General features: G+C 36.2%; 1 protein-coding gene across 1 annotated transcript in view; it reads left to right on the plus strand.

Annotated features, from left to right (window-relative positions):
- LOC150105951 (uncharacterized) overlaps window positions 1–20,043 on the plus strand; it is a 138,633-nt gene that overhangs the window by 31,481 nt on the left and 87,109 nt on the right. Inside the window, exons 4-5 of the mRNA XM_090394440.1 lie at window positions 4,420–4,509; window positions 18,349–18,502. Coding sequence (XP_090250566.1) covers window positions 18,354–18,502 — 149 coding nt within the window. The 5' untranslated portion in view covers window positions 4,420–4,509; window positions 18,349–18,353. The remainder of the gene's footprint in view (window positions 1–4,419; window positions 4,510–18,348; window positions 18,503–20,043) is intronic.

The following is a 20,043-nucleotide window of genomic DNA, read 5'->3' on the forward strand; positions in this document are numbered from 1 at the left end:
TGATATTTTGAATGTGTGGAGTAATTACTTTGAAAAATTAAGAAAGAACAGTGGTAGCAAATATTCAAAAGGAGTGAAATCAGTAGCATGTATCAGTACTAGAAAAAGCCATCTGAAACCTAAACGTGGAAAGGCACCTGAAGTATATGATATTTTACCAAAAAGGCACGAATATGAGGTATAAAGGTTTTACAGCGATTACAATACATAAATCAATGAAAGTCTGGCTACGGGAAAGGTACCCAAGGAATGGAAGGAAGGTAAGATAGTGGCATTGCATAAGGGTGGTAGCAGACTGGAAGTGTCTAATTATAGACCAATTTGTGTTTCATCAGTAGTTGTTAAGGTCTTGGAGAAATTAGTGAGGGACTATATACAGCATTGGGAAGATGAGGGTAATGTTATCTGTGAGAGTCAACATGGATTTGTTAAGGGACACTCTTGCTTTAGTAATATGATTGTCTTTTATAATAAAGTGACAAGAGCAGTTGATGAGGGAAAGGCATATTTTGGATTGTCTGCATTGTTTTTGGATTTTACAAAGGTATTTGACAGGGTGCCACATGATAAGCTGATATATAAGTTGCAGTGCATGGATTTAGATGTTGGGTTAGTTAACTGGATTCAAGATTGGCTGTCTGATGGGTATCAGAGAGAGTTGTGTATGGGTGGGGCAATATCAAAGAGGCAGAAGATTACAAATGAGGTCCAGCAGGGCTTAGTGAGACCTGTATTGTTTAACCTTTATATCAATGACATTGTCAGCGGATTGCAGGAGGATATTCAGTTGTTTGCAGATGATGTGGAGCTGGGAAGGGTTATTAGTAATATAGTAGATGTGGCAGCCCTGCAAGAGGATTTGAATGAACTAGACAGATGAGCAAATGAATGGGGGGTGTCGGTTTAATGCAGCAAAATGTAAAGTCTTGAAGTTTGGGATACATTGATGGGAGGAGCTGTACTGGAGGAAGTAGGGTAGACAAGAAATCAGGGGATGATGATTGATAGAAACCTGAAATTCAGGGAACATATTGCTGGTGACAGTAACCCAGAGAATTGCTGCAATACCGAGAAGGACGCTGACCTGCAGAGATAAATGAGTTATTGTCCCATTGTATAAGATACTGATCGACCACACTTAGACTATTGTTCTCAAATTTGGTCCCTAGGATTTGAAGGAGATAAATTAACTATCGAAAGGATACAGAGGCAGATAACAAAGATGGTTTCAGGATTGTACAATGTTATTTATAAGGATCAGCTGAGGGAATGTGGACTACTGAGTTTGGTAGATAGAAGGAGAGGTGATATGATTTAGACTTTTAAACTGTTGAGAGTTAGTTACAGGGTTGACACTTGGGAGTTCTTTTGCTTGGTGGAACAGCTAAATTACAAATAGTGAAGAAATATAATGATGGTCTGCATTTAAGATTTGTAGATCTGGAAATGGCATATGACAAAGTGCCGAGAGAGAGAGAGCGAGAGATGCTGTTTAAAATGCTACAATTATATGGTATAAATGGGACATTACCTCTATTACATAGTCTCTATTTGATTTGTAAGTCAGCAATTTAGAATTTAAGAATAGCTATAGGAACATAGTATAATATAAAATAAGAAGTAAAGACAAGGCTGCAAACTCTCCCCACTGTTTATTCATCATATTTCGGATATAGTACTGGTAGGCAGTCTTGGTTGTTGAGCAGGATGTCTAAAAATTATAGTTTCCCAAATTTTGGGAAGTTTCACGCAGCCATATTTATTAATCTTTTTCTTCTTCAGATTCAAAAAAAAAAGTCTTTCATGTTTATATTTGATGCTGTGATGCATAGTATATTTCATTTTATTCTATGCAAGGCATGGTTGACTAGACTTGATGCCATAATTGTGGCATTGGATATATTTCTTGTGTTCTTTAAGATGGATGATGGCAGATCTTCTAGTTTGTCTATAATATAATTAATAATGTAAGTTGCAAGAACAAGGAACATAACACACCAGGAACTATGACAACTGTGTGTATGTGTGTGTTTCTTTCTTTTTTCTTTTTTTTTTTTTTTTTTTGAAGTGGGAGTGAATTGATCTTTAGGAAAACATAAGGAGATAAAGACAGCCAGCTTCATAATAGGGGATTTGAAAGCAGTGTAAAGATTATATTTCTTTAAAAAAAATTTAGCTACTTTCTGAGGTGTTCTGGAATGGGATTAAATTCTGGAAAGGTGATTAAATTGCCTAGAAAAGACAGGCTGTTATATTCCATCTATAGTGAACTGGATTCCGTGATGGCTCTTGAGGTGTATGAGAAATGAGTCTAATATATCAGAGCCATATGGTCAGATATATTAGATTCGTTCTCAAATGTAGAACACATCAGTGTATTGTAGCCAGATAGAAGTTTGAGAAGAGCAATATTAATGGCATGTTTTTCAAAATACTCCATTTTGAAATTGGATGAGGGGGGGGGGGAAGATAGAAGAGAGAGCCCATTGCTACGTCTCTCTATCTGTTTATGGCATCCTTCCAAGTGAGCTAACTGGTATGGGTGGTAAAATTTGATGACATCACTGATGTTAGGGACAGGGACATTTTTAGGTAAAGTTATGGTGTCAGAAAGGGAGATATTGATGAATAGAGAAGTGATGCCAATACTAACCATTTAGGTACTGCTTAAAACTAAATTTTGGATATACAGGGCTCCAGAAATTCACTCGCCATGGCCAAGTTATCAGAGATAATACTTCAATTTTCAGCTCTTCGAAATGCATTCAAAATTGTTGTTTTATTTATTTTATTTTTTCACATTTACACTTTTTTTTTTTTTCCATTTTTAAATATCATCTCATAAACTATCAATTATTTGATCTTGTGGCTTCCAGTGAATGTAATAAAAAAAAGTTTTATTTTCAACCAGGAGATTGTATCTTATCTAGTTAAGTTAATTCCTTTGTAGACTATTTCTCCCTACTAAAAGTTAGTTTGCATAAAACAGTGGTGCACTCAGGATTTAATCTTGGTTGGGGGGGGGGGGGCGAGTTGAGTAGATGATTTGAGAATACATAGTACGCATTGCATATGACTTATTATGGCTGAACATGTGCAGTGATTGCCAATACCTGATACCCATGATCTCCTCTTTCCCGGCTGGGCAAACAAAGTAGCGCTCAGTCCGCCCGAGCACTATTTTGTTTGCCTTGCGCTCACAGCGGCCATGATTCCTGAGAGATATAGGGTATTCCCACATTATGTGACTGCTAATTCATAAGTAGTATAGAAATAGAATTATGGGCACTGTGAGTGCAGCCTTGAGTATTGCTGTCACCTTTGATTTTGTACAGTATAACCTTTGCTGTCCTTGCACCAGTAAATTCCTAATCAACCACTAACCTTGGAGGGGGAGAAACCACCTGTCACATAACACAACTATGGTAGTTCTTGTGTCTGTTACAATTTTAAATTGTTTTTATGATTACTTAAATGTTAGTGCTTATGTGTTCTCTGACAGGTGTTTTTGTTCTTCAAAGGGTGTTGGTTTTGACATCTAGTAAAGTATCAGCAGTTAATAAATAATTATTAAGCTGCTCAGTCATAATTATTCTGTTCTTGTGATGTCGTGAGTTAATAATTAAAATAACTATATCACCTTGTCTGTTCTTGGAGAGCTCTAATATCCTTAGTTTTAATATGATTTTGCCATCAATATCATTATTCACTCCTGGATTTTCTTAGAACTGGCTTGATTGCAATAATGGAATGAAAAAATGCACTGTTTTCTTTTCACTAGTCCTATATCTTTTCATTGCTTTGACATTGTTTAAATTTTGTTTGTTTGTTTTTTAGCTGCAGTCCACACAACTTTAAGGCAGAGGACTTAACCGTAATGAAGTTACTAGTTCACAGAAAACTTGCACTAGATTTCTTATGCGAACAAAGCTTGTTTTTTTAAAATACCAGTTTTTACATTCCATTAAACCACTTTAAACAGTGGTAAAGTTTTGCATAATTTCATTACAATCATTGCTGTGTCACTAAAAGAAAAAGGGAAAAAAAAAGAATTCTAGCAAAATCTGAGCCATTTTGCCCCTATCCTATATTTTCTGTGATATCAAAATCCAGTTCTCTATCAAATTTATCAAAATGTTGCACTGAACTAAGTCATAATTGGAATGTCATATGACTAGAAAGTTGGATGTCATATAAGTTAATTTAGTGTTTTGACAGATATTCATTTATCACATTCATGCCGGGATGTGTTTCCTGCTATACTTGTACATCATAAGGCATGACACGCATCCTAGCATGAACATGTTAAATAAAGAGAGAGAGTGACAATATAAATATATGCTAAGAAAGAGGGCTTTGTTCCAAAAAACTAAGTTTCATTGATTTCTATGTTTTAATTTAGTATTATATTACTTTCAGGTCCAGTTGTCGGTGATGCTGTCATCGATAATGCATTCTTTACTTTCAGGAAAAATATCTTGAAATTGGCTTTTATTTAAAAATAAAAGAGTAAGTAAAGCAGCACAAAAAATAATAATCTTTATTTGAAAGAAGTTAAGAAACAGTTGAGCTATATAAGCATTTTTTTTTTCTGTTTTGTTTTTATATTTGATCCTAATATGTTATTGGGACAGGACATTTTCTTTTAGTGTCTGTATTATTGATATTGAATTCTGAAAAAAAGAAAAAATCTCAATTCAGTGATAAAATACATACATGCACATACAAAGTGTTGGATCCTACTTGTTCTTAATCTATACTTTGGATCCGACATGATTACAATTACGATGTTCTTAACTAATTGATAAGTTGTGAGTTGATTTCTAATTCAAATATAGAGAAAATTTATATTTAAAGACTGCGCCACTCTATATCTGAATTAGTTCAAGAATTGAAGAAAAATCAACCTTCAACTATTTCTCCTTAAAATATATACTGGCCGAGTATATTTGACTTACTTAATTTACCCGCTTTGGTTCGAATATTTTATGAATGGTGCAGTAAAAGAGATTCAGGCAAAATAGAACTTTAGATAAACAAAAACAAACATTTAATTTAGAATCACAAATTTTACACTTAAATTCAAATCACTAATTAAGTTATTAGAAACACTTCAGCCTTCCTGGCAATACAATCATGCAAACTCAGATAATGGTAATTCTGCTATCTCTACTATACAGTCTTCTCATAGTTCCTTAAATTCCAAATACAATAAAAATTTCAGTAACACTTCTTCACAAACAATCACTTTTAATTTTACACTTCGGCTAGTTCTCCACAGTAGTTACTGTTAGTATCAGGGAATTCTAAGATGAAACTCACACACTTCTCTGTACAGAAATATTAAGGTTGGAATAATCTTACCGATAATCTTTTCTTCTTCATTTACTTATACGTAAACACTTTTTATAACTGTAAACACTTTGAACAGTAAACGGCACTCATTAAAATAATTCTTCTAAGCAATAACTGAATTAATCATCGGTCACAATACACATAAACAAACGTTGTTGCATAAAGTACTACCGATCACTCATGAAATAAAGCAATACAATAATTCCTTAACTTTAGGTTTTATAAGCACAGTTGTTCATTCCTCTGGCATTCAATTAATTCTTTAGGCACTATAATTCCAAACACAGCTAACGGTAAACTCCAATTTTACAGCCTGTACTATTCTCTAGTAACTTCGTACTTTGCTTCAAGGTTCCGTATGTCTTTGAAAGGTCGGCACTGGAATTATATCTCAACTCAAGTATTGCTAGTCTATTTAGTAGTCACTCAGCTGTCTTCCGTAGCTATAATTGTTATTCTACAACTTATTAGCTAACCGCCTCTCGACTAGTAGAATTTATATAGCTGCTCGAGTGACTTGCCGACTCACTATTATCGCACTGTGATTCCCGAATGCCCGATTCCAACCTAATGCCAATCTCTCTCTAACAAATCTCTCATCTCCTAATTAATTAATAATTCCAGCGTTTTCGTCGCTTATATATCTGTTTTTCCCCCTAAATTGTTCTCGTGATCTAAAACTCTTTTCAATAAACCTTCTCCTCACGTTGTGTTCCAATTCTCGCGCTCGCTTACTTACATGCGTCTCCATGACAACAAAACAAAATATAATAAAATTGAGCTATTGCATAACGTTAAACTTTCACAAACAGGAATAAATAAAGAATATTTATATTTCAATTAATGCGCAGTTAATTTATCAGATACAAATTCCTATAATATTGACATAACAATAAATAAAATAACTTATTAATATTTAATACAGTCTTTTCATTATTAATACATATATCTTTGATTAAATAATTAAATATTAGACAAAATTAAGGTAGTTATATGAATATTAAATTTTAAAATAAGTTATATACATTAAATAATATTTACAAATGTAGCCATTGTGATGGAAGATCATGTTGGATTCTGAACCAAATAATAATTACTCTAATCTCTACATAATCAGAATCCAACAAAAGTATACCAGCAGGAATCTGCCCAACTTTAGGATTGATTCTTCGAGTGATTTTTTTAAAAAATATTTGTTTACGTGGATCTGATTCTAGACAGCTGGATAGCTTTTTAATACGAATTATCAGCCCCACACGAGAGTGCTACATATAGGTGGCCACTAGTGACTGCTGCAAATATCCTGATCTGGTTCTCACAAGTGTTCTAGTTGCTTGAAAACAGTGTTATATTGTGTATTGGGTTAACTATTTATTAACATGTTGTTAGTGTTAACTAAGTTTTCAAATAAGAAATATGCTAACATCCAGTTCATTTACATTTTATGTAAGGGCAACATAGGAGCTGCTTTTGAGAAATACTGACAATTATATCCTAACTGTGTTGTTTTTAATCAGAACGCTTTTATTGATTTGTGATGTCTTGAGAAACTACATCATATGGTGTTGCATCTTGTGAAACAGTAATCGCCAAGTTAAAATAACATGCTTAGAACAGTACGTTGCAGCAGGAAATATCTGCGCACTGTAATGATTGGGAGATGGTGAGTAAAGAGCATTTACATCTGTATCATCTACAAGAAGAAAAGCAGCTTGAAGAGATCGTTAGAGTGTATTTTTGTTATTGGATGCTCGGGTGCTTAAGGGTCAAAGCTGTATAATTGAGAGGAGACTTCCACATAGCCTTTAAAGGAATGCGGAGAACTGACCAGGGCTTCTGACCTAATGTCCAATCCTCACCTTCTCGAGGTGCACCCTGTTGGGTATCTACTTGGATACTGAACAAACGAGGATGGGCTGGCAATTTGGGATTTAGCCAATCAAATTGTATTCTTATTGGTTAAACCAAAATAAAAAATGATGGTACGACATGACAAAATTTCATGCCGGCTTGGGCGTCGCCTGGTTAAACAAGGCCCACTTGTTTTTGCCAGGAAACCAGGGTGAACAGCGAAAAGTCAGCTACTGGAACAAATCTGAAAACAAACCCCAACTCAACATCACCAGAGTTAAAGATCGGTACTATCAATATAAGAAGCCTGAATGGCAAAGAAATGGAGCTAGCTGAGGAATTAGATAAGTACCAGATCGACATAATAGGGATGACCGAAACAAAAAAGACAAAACTGGTGAGATCTTTCTGAGAAATAGATACAAAATGTTATATTCAGGCAATGACAATCAAGGAAAAGGAGTAGCTATAGTATTCAACACAAAATACAAGGCTAATCTTCTTGAATTGCAGTCAATCTCAAGTAGAGTTAACTGGTAATTAATTTACGGAATTGACAACGCATATAAAGTAAATAAATTAAAGATAACTTTAATGAATCACTTCTATATTTCGGCAATGTCACATTGCCATCTTCGGGAACATAAAGATTTGGTATGTGCACTAAGGAACTAACAAAGCAAATGAGGAAGAAAATAAGAACTAATTTTGTTCCTAAAGTCCTAATGGTGCCCTCTAGCGGGCTGATTTGGTAGTCTTGGCAGTTGGGCTGAAGTTCTCAGAATGAAAGTCTCCCAAATTTGGGGCAGTTTCATGCACCCAAATTTGTTGAGGTTAGGAATGTTTTTTAGAGCTGCTGAAGATTCTTTGAATAGTCTTTCGTATTTAAACTTGCTGCAATGGATTATTTTTGTCTTCTTCCAACGAATTTTATGGTGGGTATCTAAGGTATGGTCTGCCAGTCCAGAGCGGCTGTACTGGTGAAAACGGATGTAGTCTTGGTGTTCTGAAATCCTGATATTTGTTGTTCTGCCTGTTTGGCCAAAGTAGGACAATTTGCAGCTGCAAGGGACCTGGTATACACCAGGCAGGTCTAGGGGAAGTGGTTGGTCTTTAGTAGAGCGGATAAGGGATGCCAACTTTTTATATGGTCTGTAACAGGAAGTAAGGTCATATTTTTTGAGGATATTAGTTATTTTTTCAGAGGTGCCCTGGATGTAGGGGATAGTGATAGACTTGGTGTAGTCTTTATTGTGGAGGGGGGGAGGGGGGTTGTGGTTTACAGGTTTTAGTATTTTTTGGATTTTTTTGGGGTTGTAGCCATTGGCTAAGAAAGTGTTGAGGATGTGGTTTAGTTCCATAGTCAGTCCTTGTCATCTGAGCAGATTAATTTTGCCCTGTTATATAGTGTTTTTATCACCCCATATTGTTGTGAGGGGGGGGGGTGGAATTGCTGGTGAATGTATCTGCCAGTGTGGGTGGGTTTTCTGTAAACAGAGAAGACCAAGGATCCATCAAGCTGGCGGGTGATTAAAGTGTCTAGGAAGGGGAGGGTGTTGTTTTCCTCTTTTTCTAAGGTGAACTGGACTCTGGGATGTTGGTTGTTTAAGTGTGTTAGGAAGGAGTGGAGTGTATCTGAGCCATGTGGCCAAATAGCAAACACATCATCCACATAACGAAGCAAAATAGTGGGTTTTTGTGGGGCGGAGTTTAAGGCTTTCTCTTCAAATGTCTCCATAAAGAAATTGGCCAAGGGTGGGGAAAGTGGTGAACCCATGGCTGTCCCCTCTATCTGTTTGTAGAACTTTCCTTGCCAAACGAAATAGCCTGAGTTCATTGTGAACTGAAGTAGGGCTGAGATATCGGGAGGAAACTTGGCTTGGATGAGCTCAAAGGTTTCTTTGAGTGGGACATTAGTGAATAGGGAGGAGACGTCAAAACTGACCATTATGTCAGTGTGTTGGAGTGTGAGGTTTTCTATACTGGCTTTAAAGTGGGCCGAGTTTTTTATGTGTGATGGTGTGTTGCCAGTGTAGTGTGTGAGCGTTTTGGCTAAATGTTTGGCTAATTTATATGTGGGGGAATCAATGCCATCCACTATGGGACGTAATGGCACATTTTGTTTATGTATTTTTGGGAGTCCATATAATCGGGGGGGTCTAGAGTTATAAGGTTTAAGTTTGTTGGTGACTTCCACAGGCCAAGAAGTGACTTTCTTAAGGAGACTGTGGATAGTTCTAATCTGAGAGTTGGTCGGATTATATTCAATGGGGAGGTAAGTAGTACGGTCTCGTATTAAAGAATTTAGCTTACCTTTGTAGTCTTTTTGGTTAAGTACCACAGTGGCGCTTCCCTTATCAGCTTTGGTGATTACTATTTTTTTGTTGTTTTTTAATTCTTGTAGGGCTGTATATTCGTTTTTGGATAAGTTGGATTTTGGAGGTTTGGCTTTAGTGAGAACACCGACTACATCCAGTCTCATGTTGTTGGCGATGTGGTTAGGCAGGTTGCGAATTCCACGCTCTATTTGGATCATAGTCTTACTACTACTACTACTACATTACATTACTACTACATAAGTCTTACTACTAGACTCAAGTAGAGTGTTGTGGGCAAATATGAGAATGGGGAACTGGACAATGAGATTTATTTGTGCCTATGGTCCCACAGAAGGTTCTACTAAAGTAGAAGTGGAGGAATTTTTTGAGGCTTTAGAAATCTACTGACACAATGAAAAAGGAAAAGTTGGTCCTTGTTGGGGATCTAAATAGCAGAGTAGGAATGATTGTGAGACATACAAAAATATTTTGGGAAAATTTGGAGAAAAGAGCAAAGCTAATAATAATGGCAAATATCTGTTGGATTTCTGCTCAGGACATGGACTGGTTATTACTAACACCATGTTCCAACATAAAATTGTGCACAAATTCACATGGAGAGAAGAGGCAAGAAATAAGAAAAGTCTGATTAACTATGTTATTGTTGATAGTGATGTATTCTCCCTGGTGCAGGACACCAGAGTGTATAGAGGATTTGAAATTGGAAGTGATCACTATTTAGTCTTGAGCAGGATAAAATTGAATTTCATATTGAAAAGAAGAACATGTAAGAAAGTTTTAAAGCAAATAAAAGTTGAGCAGCTCTCAGATGTAAGCTGTAGACTAAAATACACAGAGATTATTGAAGGAAAAATGAAAGGGTTTGAGAACAGGATCTAAACCTTAAAGATTCAGTGGCAAGCCTTGAAAAAAACCCTGATTGATTCAGCCAGAGAGGTATGTGGTGAGGTTGTCTGCCAGGATAGAAAAATCAGAACTCCATGGTGGACACAGGAAGTTAAAGAGGCAGTGAAGGAAAAGAAGAAAGCATATCAAAAGTTCCTGGCAAATAAGTTAGCTTGTGCTCTTGGAGAATACAGAGACAAATGTAAGAAAGCTAAACACTGTGTAAAACTAGCTAAACAAAAGTCATAGGAGGAATTTGGCAAGAATATAGAAAATAAATATCAAGAAGGTGGCAAAATACTCTGGAGGTTGTTGAAGAAGCTTAGCAATGGAGGAAAGAGTGCTGTAAAAGGAGTTAGAGATGATAAAGGTGACATGAAAACGGGAGAAAAGGATATCCTTGAAGTATGGAGTAATTACTTTGAAAAACTGCTAAATGAAACGAGCAATGATGACATCACAGTGGTAAAAAACACTGACCAGGCATGCAGTCAGGAATACATATCCATACTTGAAGTAGAAAAATCCATCAAAGGCTTGAAATGTGGAAAGGCAGCAGGAGTAGATGATATTCGACCAGAAATGCTGAAGTATGGTGGTATAAGAGTCCTGCAGCAGCTGCACTGCATAGTTCAGAAAGCCTGGACAGAGGGACGAATTCCCAGTGATTGGAGTAGAGCTCTCATAGTACTCATATATAAAAAGGGAAATAAAACTGCATGTGAGAATTACAGAGGTATTTCCCTACTGAGTGTTCCTGGCAAGATCTATGCAAGTATACTTGAGAAACAGTTGAGAAGAATTGTGGAAGAAAAGCTTGCTGAAGAACAAGCTGGATTCAGGCCAAATAGAGGCTGTCAGGATCAGATCTTCACTTTACAACAAATAGTTGAGAAAGCATGGGAATATAACAGAGATCTGTATTTAAGTTTTGTCGATTTGGAAAAGGCATATGACAAGGTGCCAAGAGAGAGAAGCTATTCAAAATGCTACAGTTATATGGTTGTCAATGGGACATTATATCAAGCAATACTTAGTCTTTATTTGAGTTGTAAGTCAGCAGTTAGAATTGAAGGAAGTGCAGGAAGGTGATTTAATATTAAATCTGGTGTCAGACAAGGATGTACATTATCCCGTCCCTTATTCATTATCTATGTGGATCACATTATGAAAGAAAGTGGTATTAAAACTGATATCAAAATTGGAGATGTTAATGTCAGCTCTTTGCTTTATGTGGATGATGTTATACTTCAAAATAAATCCGCTACAAGTCTGCAAGATTCCTGACTAAATTGAATAACTATTGTAATGGATATGGTATGAAGGTCAGCAATAAAAAGACAAAGACAATGAAAATAGGCAGAAACATTGAAAATGTCAACTGCATTGTGAATGAAGAACCTATAGAACAAGTAAAGCATTTCAGCTACTTAGGCACGATTTTATGGTAAATTAAATATGGAAATAGACGACAGAATCAATAAGGCTGGTATGGTAGGAAGTCAACTGAATAAATTTATATGGAATAAGAAAGAAATTAGTCGGAACACTAAATTAGCTATATTCAAGACAGTGTTCAAACCAGTTTTAACTTATGGATCTGAGAGCTGGGTTAGAAATAAAACACTTGACCATAGACTAGAGACCGCAGGTATGAGAGTCCTGAAAGATTAGGGCATGAAGAGATAGCATCAATGGCAATATCATATTAAAAACGGTCATATATTTGGAAAGAACTTGACATTGTCAGTATCCACGAATGCATTAGCAGAGCTAATCTCAAGTGGTATGGTCACTTAAACAGAATGGGAGAGGAAAGATTAGCAAAACAAGTGTTCTCTGCCAGGAAAAAGATCCAGAGGAAGACCAAGATATAGGTGGATTGATACAGTAAAAAGTGCCTTAGAAGACAGAAATGTAAGATCTGATAATATTGAAGTCTGATAATATAGGAAATTAGTAATGATATAAATTTTTCATGTAGTACTATCATATCCTGTACACCCCTTGAGAGTATATACCAGGAATTTGGTGATGATGATGATCAAGGCTACTGCCTCAGTATGATAGGACAGAACTGAGAAGAAGGGCCATAATTATCAGTGAGGAATGGTTGTGCAGGAGGAATGGTATGCAGTTTATTCAGTAGAATAAACATTTGCATGGATGAATGGTCTTGTATATCCCTTGTTATCCCTGATAGGAATCAAATCAAGCATGTGTTTGGCCATCCCTGTGATAATTGAGCATGGGTACAGTAATGATTATGCAATGCTAAATGGAGTTGGTAATGACATCACAGAAGGGTAACTGTGAATATACAGGGACATTAAAATGCATGTATATGAATAGAAAAAGTATCAGGAATGAGAGCGAGGAGTTTTTGGCACTTTTTGACTGAAAATGATATAGTTATTACAGGGATAGAATGCAAAGGGTATCATATTTTCAGGTATGATAGAAAGAACAGGACAGGTGGTGGGGTATTGCTGATGATTGCTACAGAATACAATCAACAAAATTAGAAGTTAAAGAGGATATTAGGTATGAGGGAGATGGTTCATTTGTTGTGTATGGGATAGAGACAAATAAGACAAAATATGTCGTTGGGTGCTGCTATAGACTAAGAGGTCCACAGGAAGATGCCATGTACAGTCATACCCTTAAGTTATGCGGTAGGTGGGACCAACAAAAAGCGCATAAGTCGAATTTGCGTTACTCGGGTATAATTTTGCATACAAACATACAAAATATTAGTTAATTGGGACCAAAGGTTTACAAAAACACCTATATTTTTTAAGAAATATAATCATAATTGTAGTTTTTCGTACATAAAAAAAAGAAAGTTATTTCAATGTCGATGGTTTCATAAAATCTAATAGATTTTTCTGATGGCATAATGTCTTTTTCTTGTCACGCAAAATTTCTTCATAGCAAGCTAATGATTTTTTTATTCCTTACCTTGTGGCTACAATTTGTTCCTCGTTAGAGTCTATGTCCTCCAAAATCTGTAAACCATTCTTTTATGATTGTTCTTGCTGTGGATTCCTGCAGATCAAACTTCTTTGCTAGCTCACAAATTTTCATTCTACCTTCAAAATCCTTAATAATGTTGAGTTTTATTTCCAAAGTCAATGTTTTTCTTTTCTTGCTAGCTGTAGAAGAATCGGACTTGCTTCCTTTGGACAACATTATTATTTTTTATGTGATAAAATTTTTATCAGGAACATAACATTAAACAATCGCAAGGTTTGTAAACTATAAAAATCGTGTATGAATGGAGACCGCGCGAAACATGTCAGTGCTTGTTCACAGCATGTGTGACACTGCCGAATGCCGCCGGCACCGGAAAGATACAATTAGTGGTGAAGCAGGATAGGAATATGTACATATATGAAACCACGTAACTCCGGATTCACGTAAGTCAGGGTATGACAGTATTGGCAAATCAGCACAATGAGTATAGACTGAACAATTATTATGGGAGATTTTAACTATGGGACATCGATTCAGTGGAGGAAAAGGGATATAGCAAGACGAAAGTGGAATTTATACGTTTGCTAAGGATAATTACATGAAACAACATGTTATAGAGGGGACAAGGGGTTTGAAGGTGCTGGATCTGATAATAGCATCAGAAAATGTATCCATAACCAAGGTGGGCCATGCTGTCTTGTTCTGGGAAGTTTCCAAACATGTGGAGTTCTCTGTCAAGAAGGGGTTTATGTTCAAGTATAAGGCTGGTGATTATGAGATACTCAGAGCAATCTTGGAACAGTGCCATCGCTTGAGAAGTTACAAGGAACAAATGTCAGTAGTGCATAGCAAGTTGTCAGAGATTGCTTGAAGGTTGCGGTATCAGACTGCATACCAAAGGTCAGGAGGATAAACCAAGTTGAAATTAAGTGGATGAGTATGGATATAAAGAAAGAGTTGTAAAAAAAGAAAACATTATGGAGGAAATATAAAGAAAATAGTGTACAGCATGCTGATGAGCAGTACAGAATGCAAGCAAGATGGGTGACTAGTATGATAAAGAAGGCATAATCAAACTATGAGAGAGGATTAGCCAAACAGACCAAAGAAAACCAAAAAAGAGTTTTTTCGTTATGTAGCAAGTAAGAGGAAAAATGACTATGGTAGAATGACTTTAAACTATTCTCAAGGTAGGAACGTGACTAAACCAAAAGAAATAGTTGAGTTGTTGAGTGATCATTTTGCAAAGGTGTATCATCCAGGTGGAGATTTTACAGTTGCTGATGTTGCAGAGATGAACCAGGAGGTGTTCAGCATATTAAAAAAATATGAATCTGAACACAGCAGTGGTACTGGATGATATCAGTCCGTGTACTACATGAATATGCGAAAGAATTGGCATTTTCTCCGATGAAGTTGTTCAATCTAAGTCTAATTTCTGGCAGGGTTCCAAGGGAGTGGAAAGAGGGTAAGATAGTAATTTCATAACGGTGGCTTCAAGACAGAGATAGCAAACTACAGATCAATTAATATATCTGGAGTAGTTGTTAAAGTATTGGAAAAGTTGGTGAAAGATAAAATACAACAGTGGGTGGAGAGGGATGTGATACTTTGTAATTGGCAGCACAGCTTTGTAAAAGGTAGGTCCTGTCTTAGTAACTTATTCACATTTTATAATAAAGTGACAGCAAAATTAGTTAAAGGTAATGGCTACACCATGATACTGCTTTACTTTGCCAATGCATTTGACAGAATACCACATGGAAAACTATTACAAAAACTGGAGAGGATGGGAATCGATATGAGGCTAGTAGCATGGATAGGGAGGATGGCTGATGGACAGACACCAGAAAGTAGTATATGGTGGGATGGAGTCTAGGAGAATGCTGGTGACCAGTGGAGTACCTCAGGGTTCAGTACTTGGGCCACTACTCTTTAATTTGTATCTCACTGATATATGGAAAGATTGAAGAGAGGATATTCAGTTGTTTGCTGATGATGCAAAACTGGGGGGGAGCAATAATTGATGAAGATGATGTAGATAACCTGCAGGATGATTTAAATTAATTGGCATTGTGGGCAAAGGATAATGATTGTCAATTTATTGTTGTAAAATGTAAGTTTATACATTTTGGGTTGAAAAGGTTGCATATGGTGTATCATATTGATGGCATTAGTTTGCAGGAAATTGATGAGGCTAGGTACTTGGGGATAATTGTGGACAAAGAGTTGAAGTTCAGAGGGCATATTGCAAAAGTTGGTAAAATATCTGAACGAATTACTTGGATGTTGAAAAACATGTTAACAAGTAATGATAAGGAAGTTATTATCCCTCTTTATAAGGTGATGATTCAGCTACCTCTTGACTACTGCATACAGATTTGGTCACCTGGGTTTCTTGTGGACCAGGAGGTGGTCTAAAGGATTCAGAGGCAAGTGACTAAGATAGTGAAAGGTCTGTGGAATACTCCCTGTGAGGATAGAGTTGAAGGTTTGTGAGTTACAAAGTTTAGTTGATAGATGGAAAAGGGGGAAGGGACATGATAGAACCTTTTAAGAAAGTAAGAGAGTTTTATAAAATTGATGCAAGCAAAATTTTTCAATATACTCAGAGAACTAGGGCCATCCATGGAAGTTGTGTAAGAGTGTGACTAGTAGGTGTGTGACCAAATTTTTTGTATGGAGAGTGGTGGATGAGTGGAATAGATTGCCAGAATTGATAGTGAGTTCCCTGATTGTGAATGAAATCAAGGAGAGGTATGATAGGATTGGTGTATATGATGGTGGATTTAGGTCTCCTGCGATGAGTCTCTGGACTCCATGGAGATGCTGTTAATAATAAACAAACTATCCCTGCTCAGCTTTGTCATCCTCTTCATTTGAATGCCTGAACTTTTTTATGCTTTTGCATCATTATCAGGTGCAATAAGTAATGTTGGTATACCAGATTCCTTGTTTAAGTGTATGAACCACTTGTATCCCTAGAAAGCATTAAATCAGGATATGACTTTATTAATTTTGTTGTTCCTAAATCTTTCTTTGTTTTCAAACATAGAACCATATGACACATTATTTCTTTCTCAGAATATCAAGTTTTGATTTTTTTTTTTTTTACATTCATGCCAGTAAGTTTTATCTCATTGTCACCTGTGATATGATGCTTAACTTTACCATAATTGGTGTTACAAGAATTTTTTTATCAAACAGAAAGAAAATTTCCAAATAGATATCACGGGTATGTGTGTGTGTGACAGAGTATGGACATATTAAGTCTTTTCTCATCAAAATATTCCATATAGAATTGTCTCTAGCACTCATATATATATATATATATGATCCATTCAACAGAAGGCTGTGACAAGCTTGACTTCATATAAATTCATTAATAGTTAATTCATTTGCATAGTCTGACATATTTCTGTATCTGCGAGCATGTTCTTTGGCCAGTTTATGTATTTATATTAACTCTGCAGGAATCCTGCCATCTCCACACGTCTCACTATCTTGCTCACTTTCATTTGAAAAAATCCTTATAAATGTTTGTTTGCATTTTAAATGGAATTCAAACTCGCAATGTTTACAACCAGAGAATATTATTGATATACACTAAAGTATTTAGATACCTACTTCTGGTCATAAAAATGTGTTTTAATTACATTCCTGAATGACTGCAACTATCCTTCGGGGCATGCTTTCAACCAATTTCTGATACATCACAACAGGAATATTCTTCATGCAAAGCAATCCCAATGCTGATGCTGATAATAGCTGCTGTGGTCTGAAGTGAATTCAGTGTTCTAATTCATCCCAGAAATGTTTGATGGGATGAGGTTTGGACTCTGAGCTGGCCAATCTTGCACTTCAGTGTTGTTTTTGTGGGAACCAGTTTTGGACATGCAATGCTGAATGGCATGGAGTATTGTCATGCTGAAACATGTAAAGGTGTCACTGCTGAAGTACTTCTACAGTGTCAGAAGCATGCAGTTGTCCAATGTGTCCAGGTATCCATCAGATGTCATGGTTTGGGATGCGTCCACCAATGGACTAAGCCTCATCCAACTGAAACACCCCTATATAATTATTGAGTCTCCACCAAACTTGACAGTTGGAATGATGCAGTTGTACGGGAACTGTAACCCTGGTAATCTCCAGATCTAAACATGACTATCAGAGTGAAACATTTGGAAGCGTGATTCGTCACTCCACAAAACCCTTTTCCAATCATCTACAGTCCAGGAACAGTGTGAGAGACACCAGTCCAAATGTTGCTTAGCATTAAACAGCAGCTTTGCCATGGTAACCAAAGGCATGCAACTCTCTGCAGGCAGTCCTAGTACTGACAAATGTCTCTGCAGCATTTTCCAGGCTGACTGCAAGGTCTACCGCCAACGACCTGTCGGATGCTCAAACATTCTGAAACACAGCTTGTCGGTCTCAATCAGTAAGTGGCGGTGTCCTTCCATGGTGTTTTTCTGCTATATTAGCACAATCGACTTTCCATCTATGAATGACATAAGCAGTAGTGGATTTCGTATACTGAGAGAAGTAGCAGTGTCACGGACAGAAAAACCAGTGATGTGACACCCAACTACCATCCCAAGTAAAGTCTGTCAGTTCAGCTGAACCTAGCATCTCAACATTCAGCACAGTGCAAAACATGCAGTACATCCCATCTTTTATTACCAGACTTATGCAGATACTCCCTGAATATTTATATGTGGTAGGATCTGAAATTTGCATGGCACATAAGGTGTCCAAATACTTTTGTCAACATAGGGTTATATCGCTCACCTTCTAAAATTTAATTACATAAGACTACAAAATTTAGAAGTTAAAGATGTTATTTCCTGCATTTTAATTGAATGGAATTATTTATAAAATGTGCAATTTTGATATTTTTATAGTTGTATTTAAGTTAGTCTATATTTTTTGTCATAATTAGGCAAGATGGTAGTGGAAGGGAGTTCACGGGGAAGTTCCCGATATACTCCATCTACTGGAATGACTTCCAAAGAGCTTTGCGAATTTGATGATTTAGTGACCAATCTTATCTTAGATTCATATCTTGGTTTTCATACTCATAAAATGAATATAAAGTAAGTTTGTTATATTTTAATCTACACTGTACAAGTAATCTATAATTTTTGTAATTTTAATTTTTAATAATCTTTGTTTTTAACAAATAGCATACAAAGGAGAAATTTTATTTAAAAAATGGTGTATAATGTGTTTTTATATATACAACATTAGTATTTCTTGATACATAGTTTCCTTTCTTCTTCTTCTATGTGTTAAGCCTACTGACCTGTTACAGAGCTATTTTAAGCACTTCTAAGTTGTACCCGTCCTGAGGATAAGGTGACTAGCCCTATATACCTCTCATTTTTGCCTGCTTTGGGAGGGGCCATTTTGCTTGCTTGTGGGAGGAAAAACCCAGATAAACTGGGGTGAAAAACCCTGCTGACCACTTCCGTTCAGCAGGGTTTTTCACCCCAGCTGCTAACTTGACTATGTCTGAGAAAAATCCTTAAGCTCCTTACATCACTTATGGGAATCGAACCAAGGGCACTTCTTTCCCAGGCATATGGTTGTGAAGCATGTAGTCACTAGGCTAACCTTGTGGACTTATAGTTTCCTTTAAAGAATTCTATTATTTTAAGCAAATGTCTTTTCATTGTGTTATTGAGAGGTTAAATAAGAAAGATAATTGATAAAAATTCAGTGACTCATATGCATCAAGAATTTAAGTTAATCTAGTAGAAAAAAATTTAAAGAAGACCTAAATGGAGGCAGTTTCCTTCTCACCTTATAATCTTGAAATTGCTGTATCTTAAGATTTTATCCTGTAGTGTGCATAAAGAATAAAGTGCACACATCAAAAGTATAATCGCTATAGGATTATGGAAAAAAACTCATTGCAATATTTGTTGCTGCCCTCTCTCTCTCGCTCTCTCTCTCTCTCTCTCGATTTCTCTTTTTTTTTTCTCTCAGTAATTGTAATGTCAGATTCTAATTACTGGGAGATATGCAATTACATTTAATGTTGGCACTTTGTATTATTATTAATTGAAGTCACTTTTATGACCAAGTAGTTTTGCTACCTGTCACTTGCCTGAGAAATAGAGTGCTGAGTTCAAATCATGCCTGTGATGTGGGAAATTTTTTTAAGACAAGTCAAAGTCAGTTGATAATAGATGGACACTGTTTCAAAGTTTTCTTCTGAAATCTCGGGTTTTTTTCACAGAACACATGCACACCAGTGCTAATAGCCCTGACCAGTAGTGTAGAAAAATAATTGTGTGATTACTTCGAAGTATGTTAAAGATACCAAGTTATTTTAAATATAAACCTGTTTCCCTCCCCCCCCCCCCCCAAGTCCAAGGCAACCACGAGTTGCCTTGGACTTGCACTACGTGCAGGGTCAGCTAGACTTGCAACACTTGCAGGCGCAAACTTGACTGACTTGTCTGTTTGCTTACTTGGGAAATGGAGTAAAAAAAACAGGTTTATATTTAAAATAACTTGGTATCTTTAACATATATTATACTCAAGGTAAAAAACTTTCTATACTTCTAAGTAATCAAACTCATCAAAAGTATTGGACATAATACTTAAGTTGGGACATCAGAAATGATGA

The sequence above is a fragment of the Typopeltis vanoorti genome, chromosome 6 (genome assembly GCF_054136105.1).
Source record: "Typopeltis vanoorti isolate ZY-2024b chromosome 6, IOZ_Tvanoo_1.0, whole genome shotgun sequence".
Lineage (NCBI taxonomy): Eukaryota > Metazoa > Arthropoda > Arachnida > Uropygi > Thelyphonidae > Typopeltis > Typopeltis vanoorti.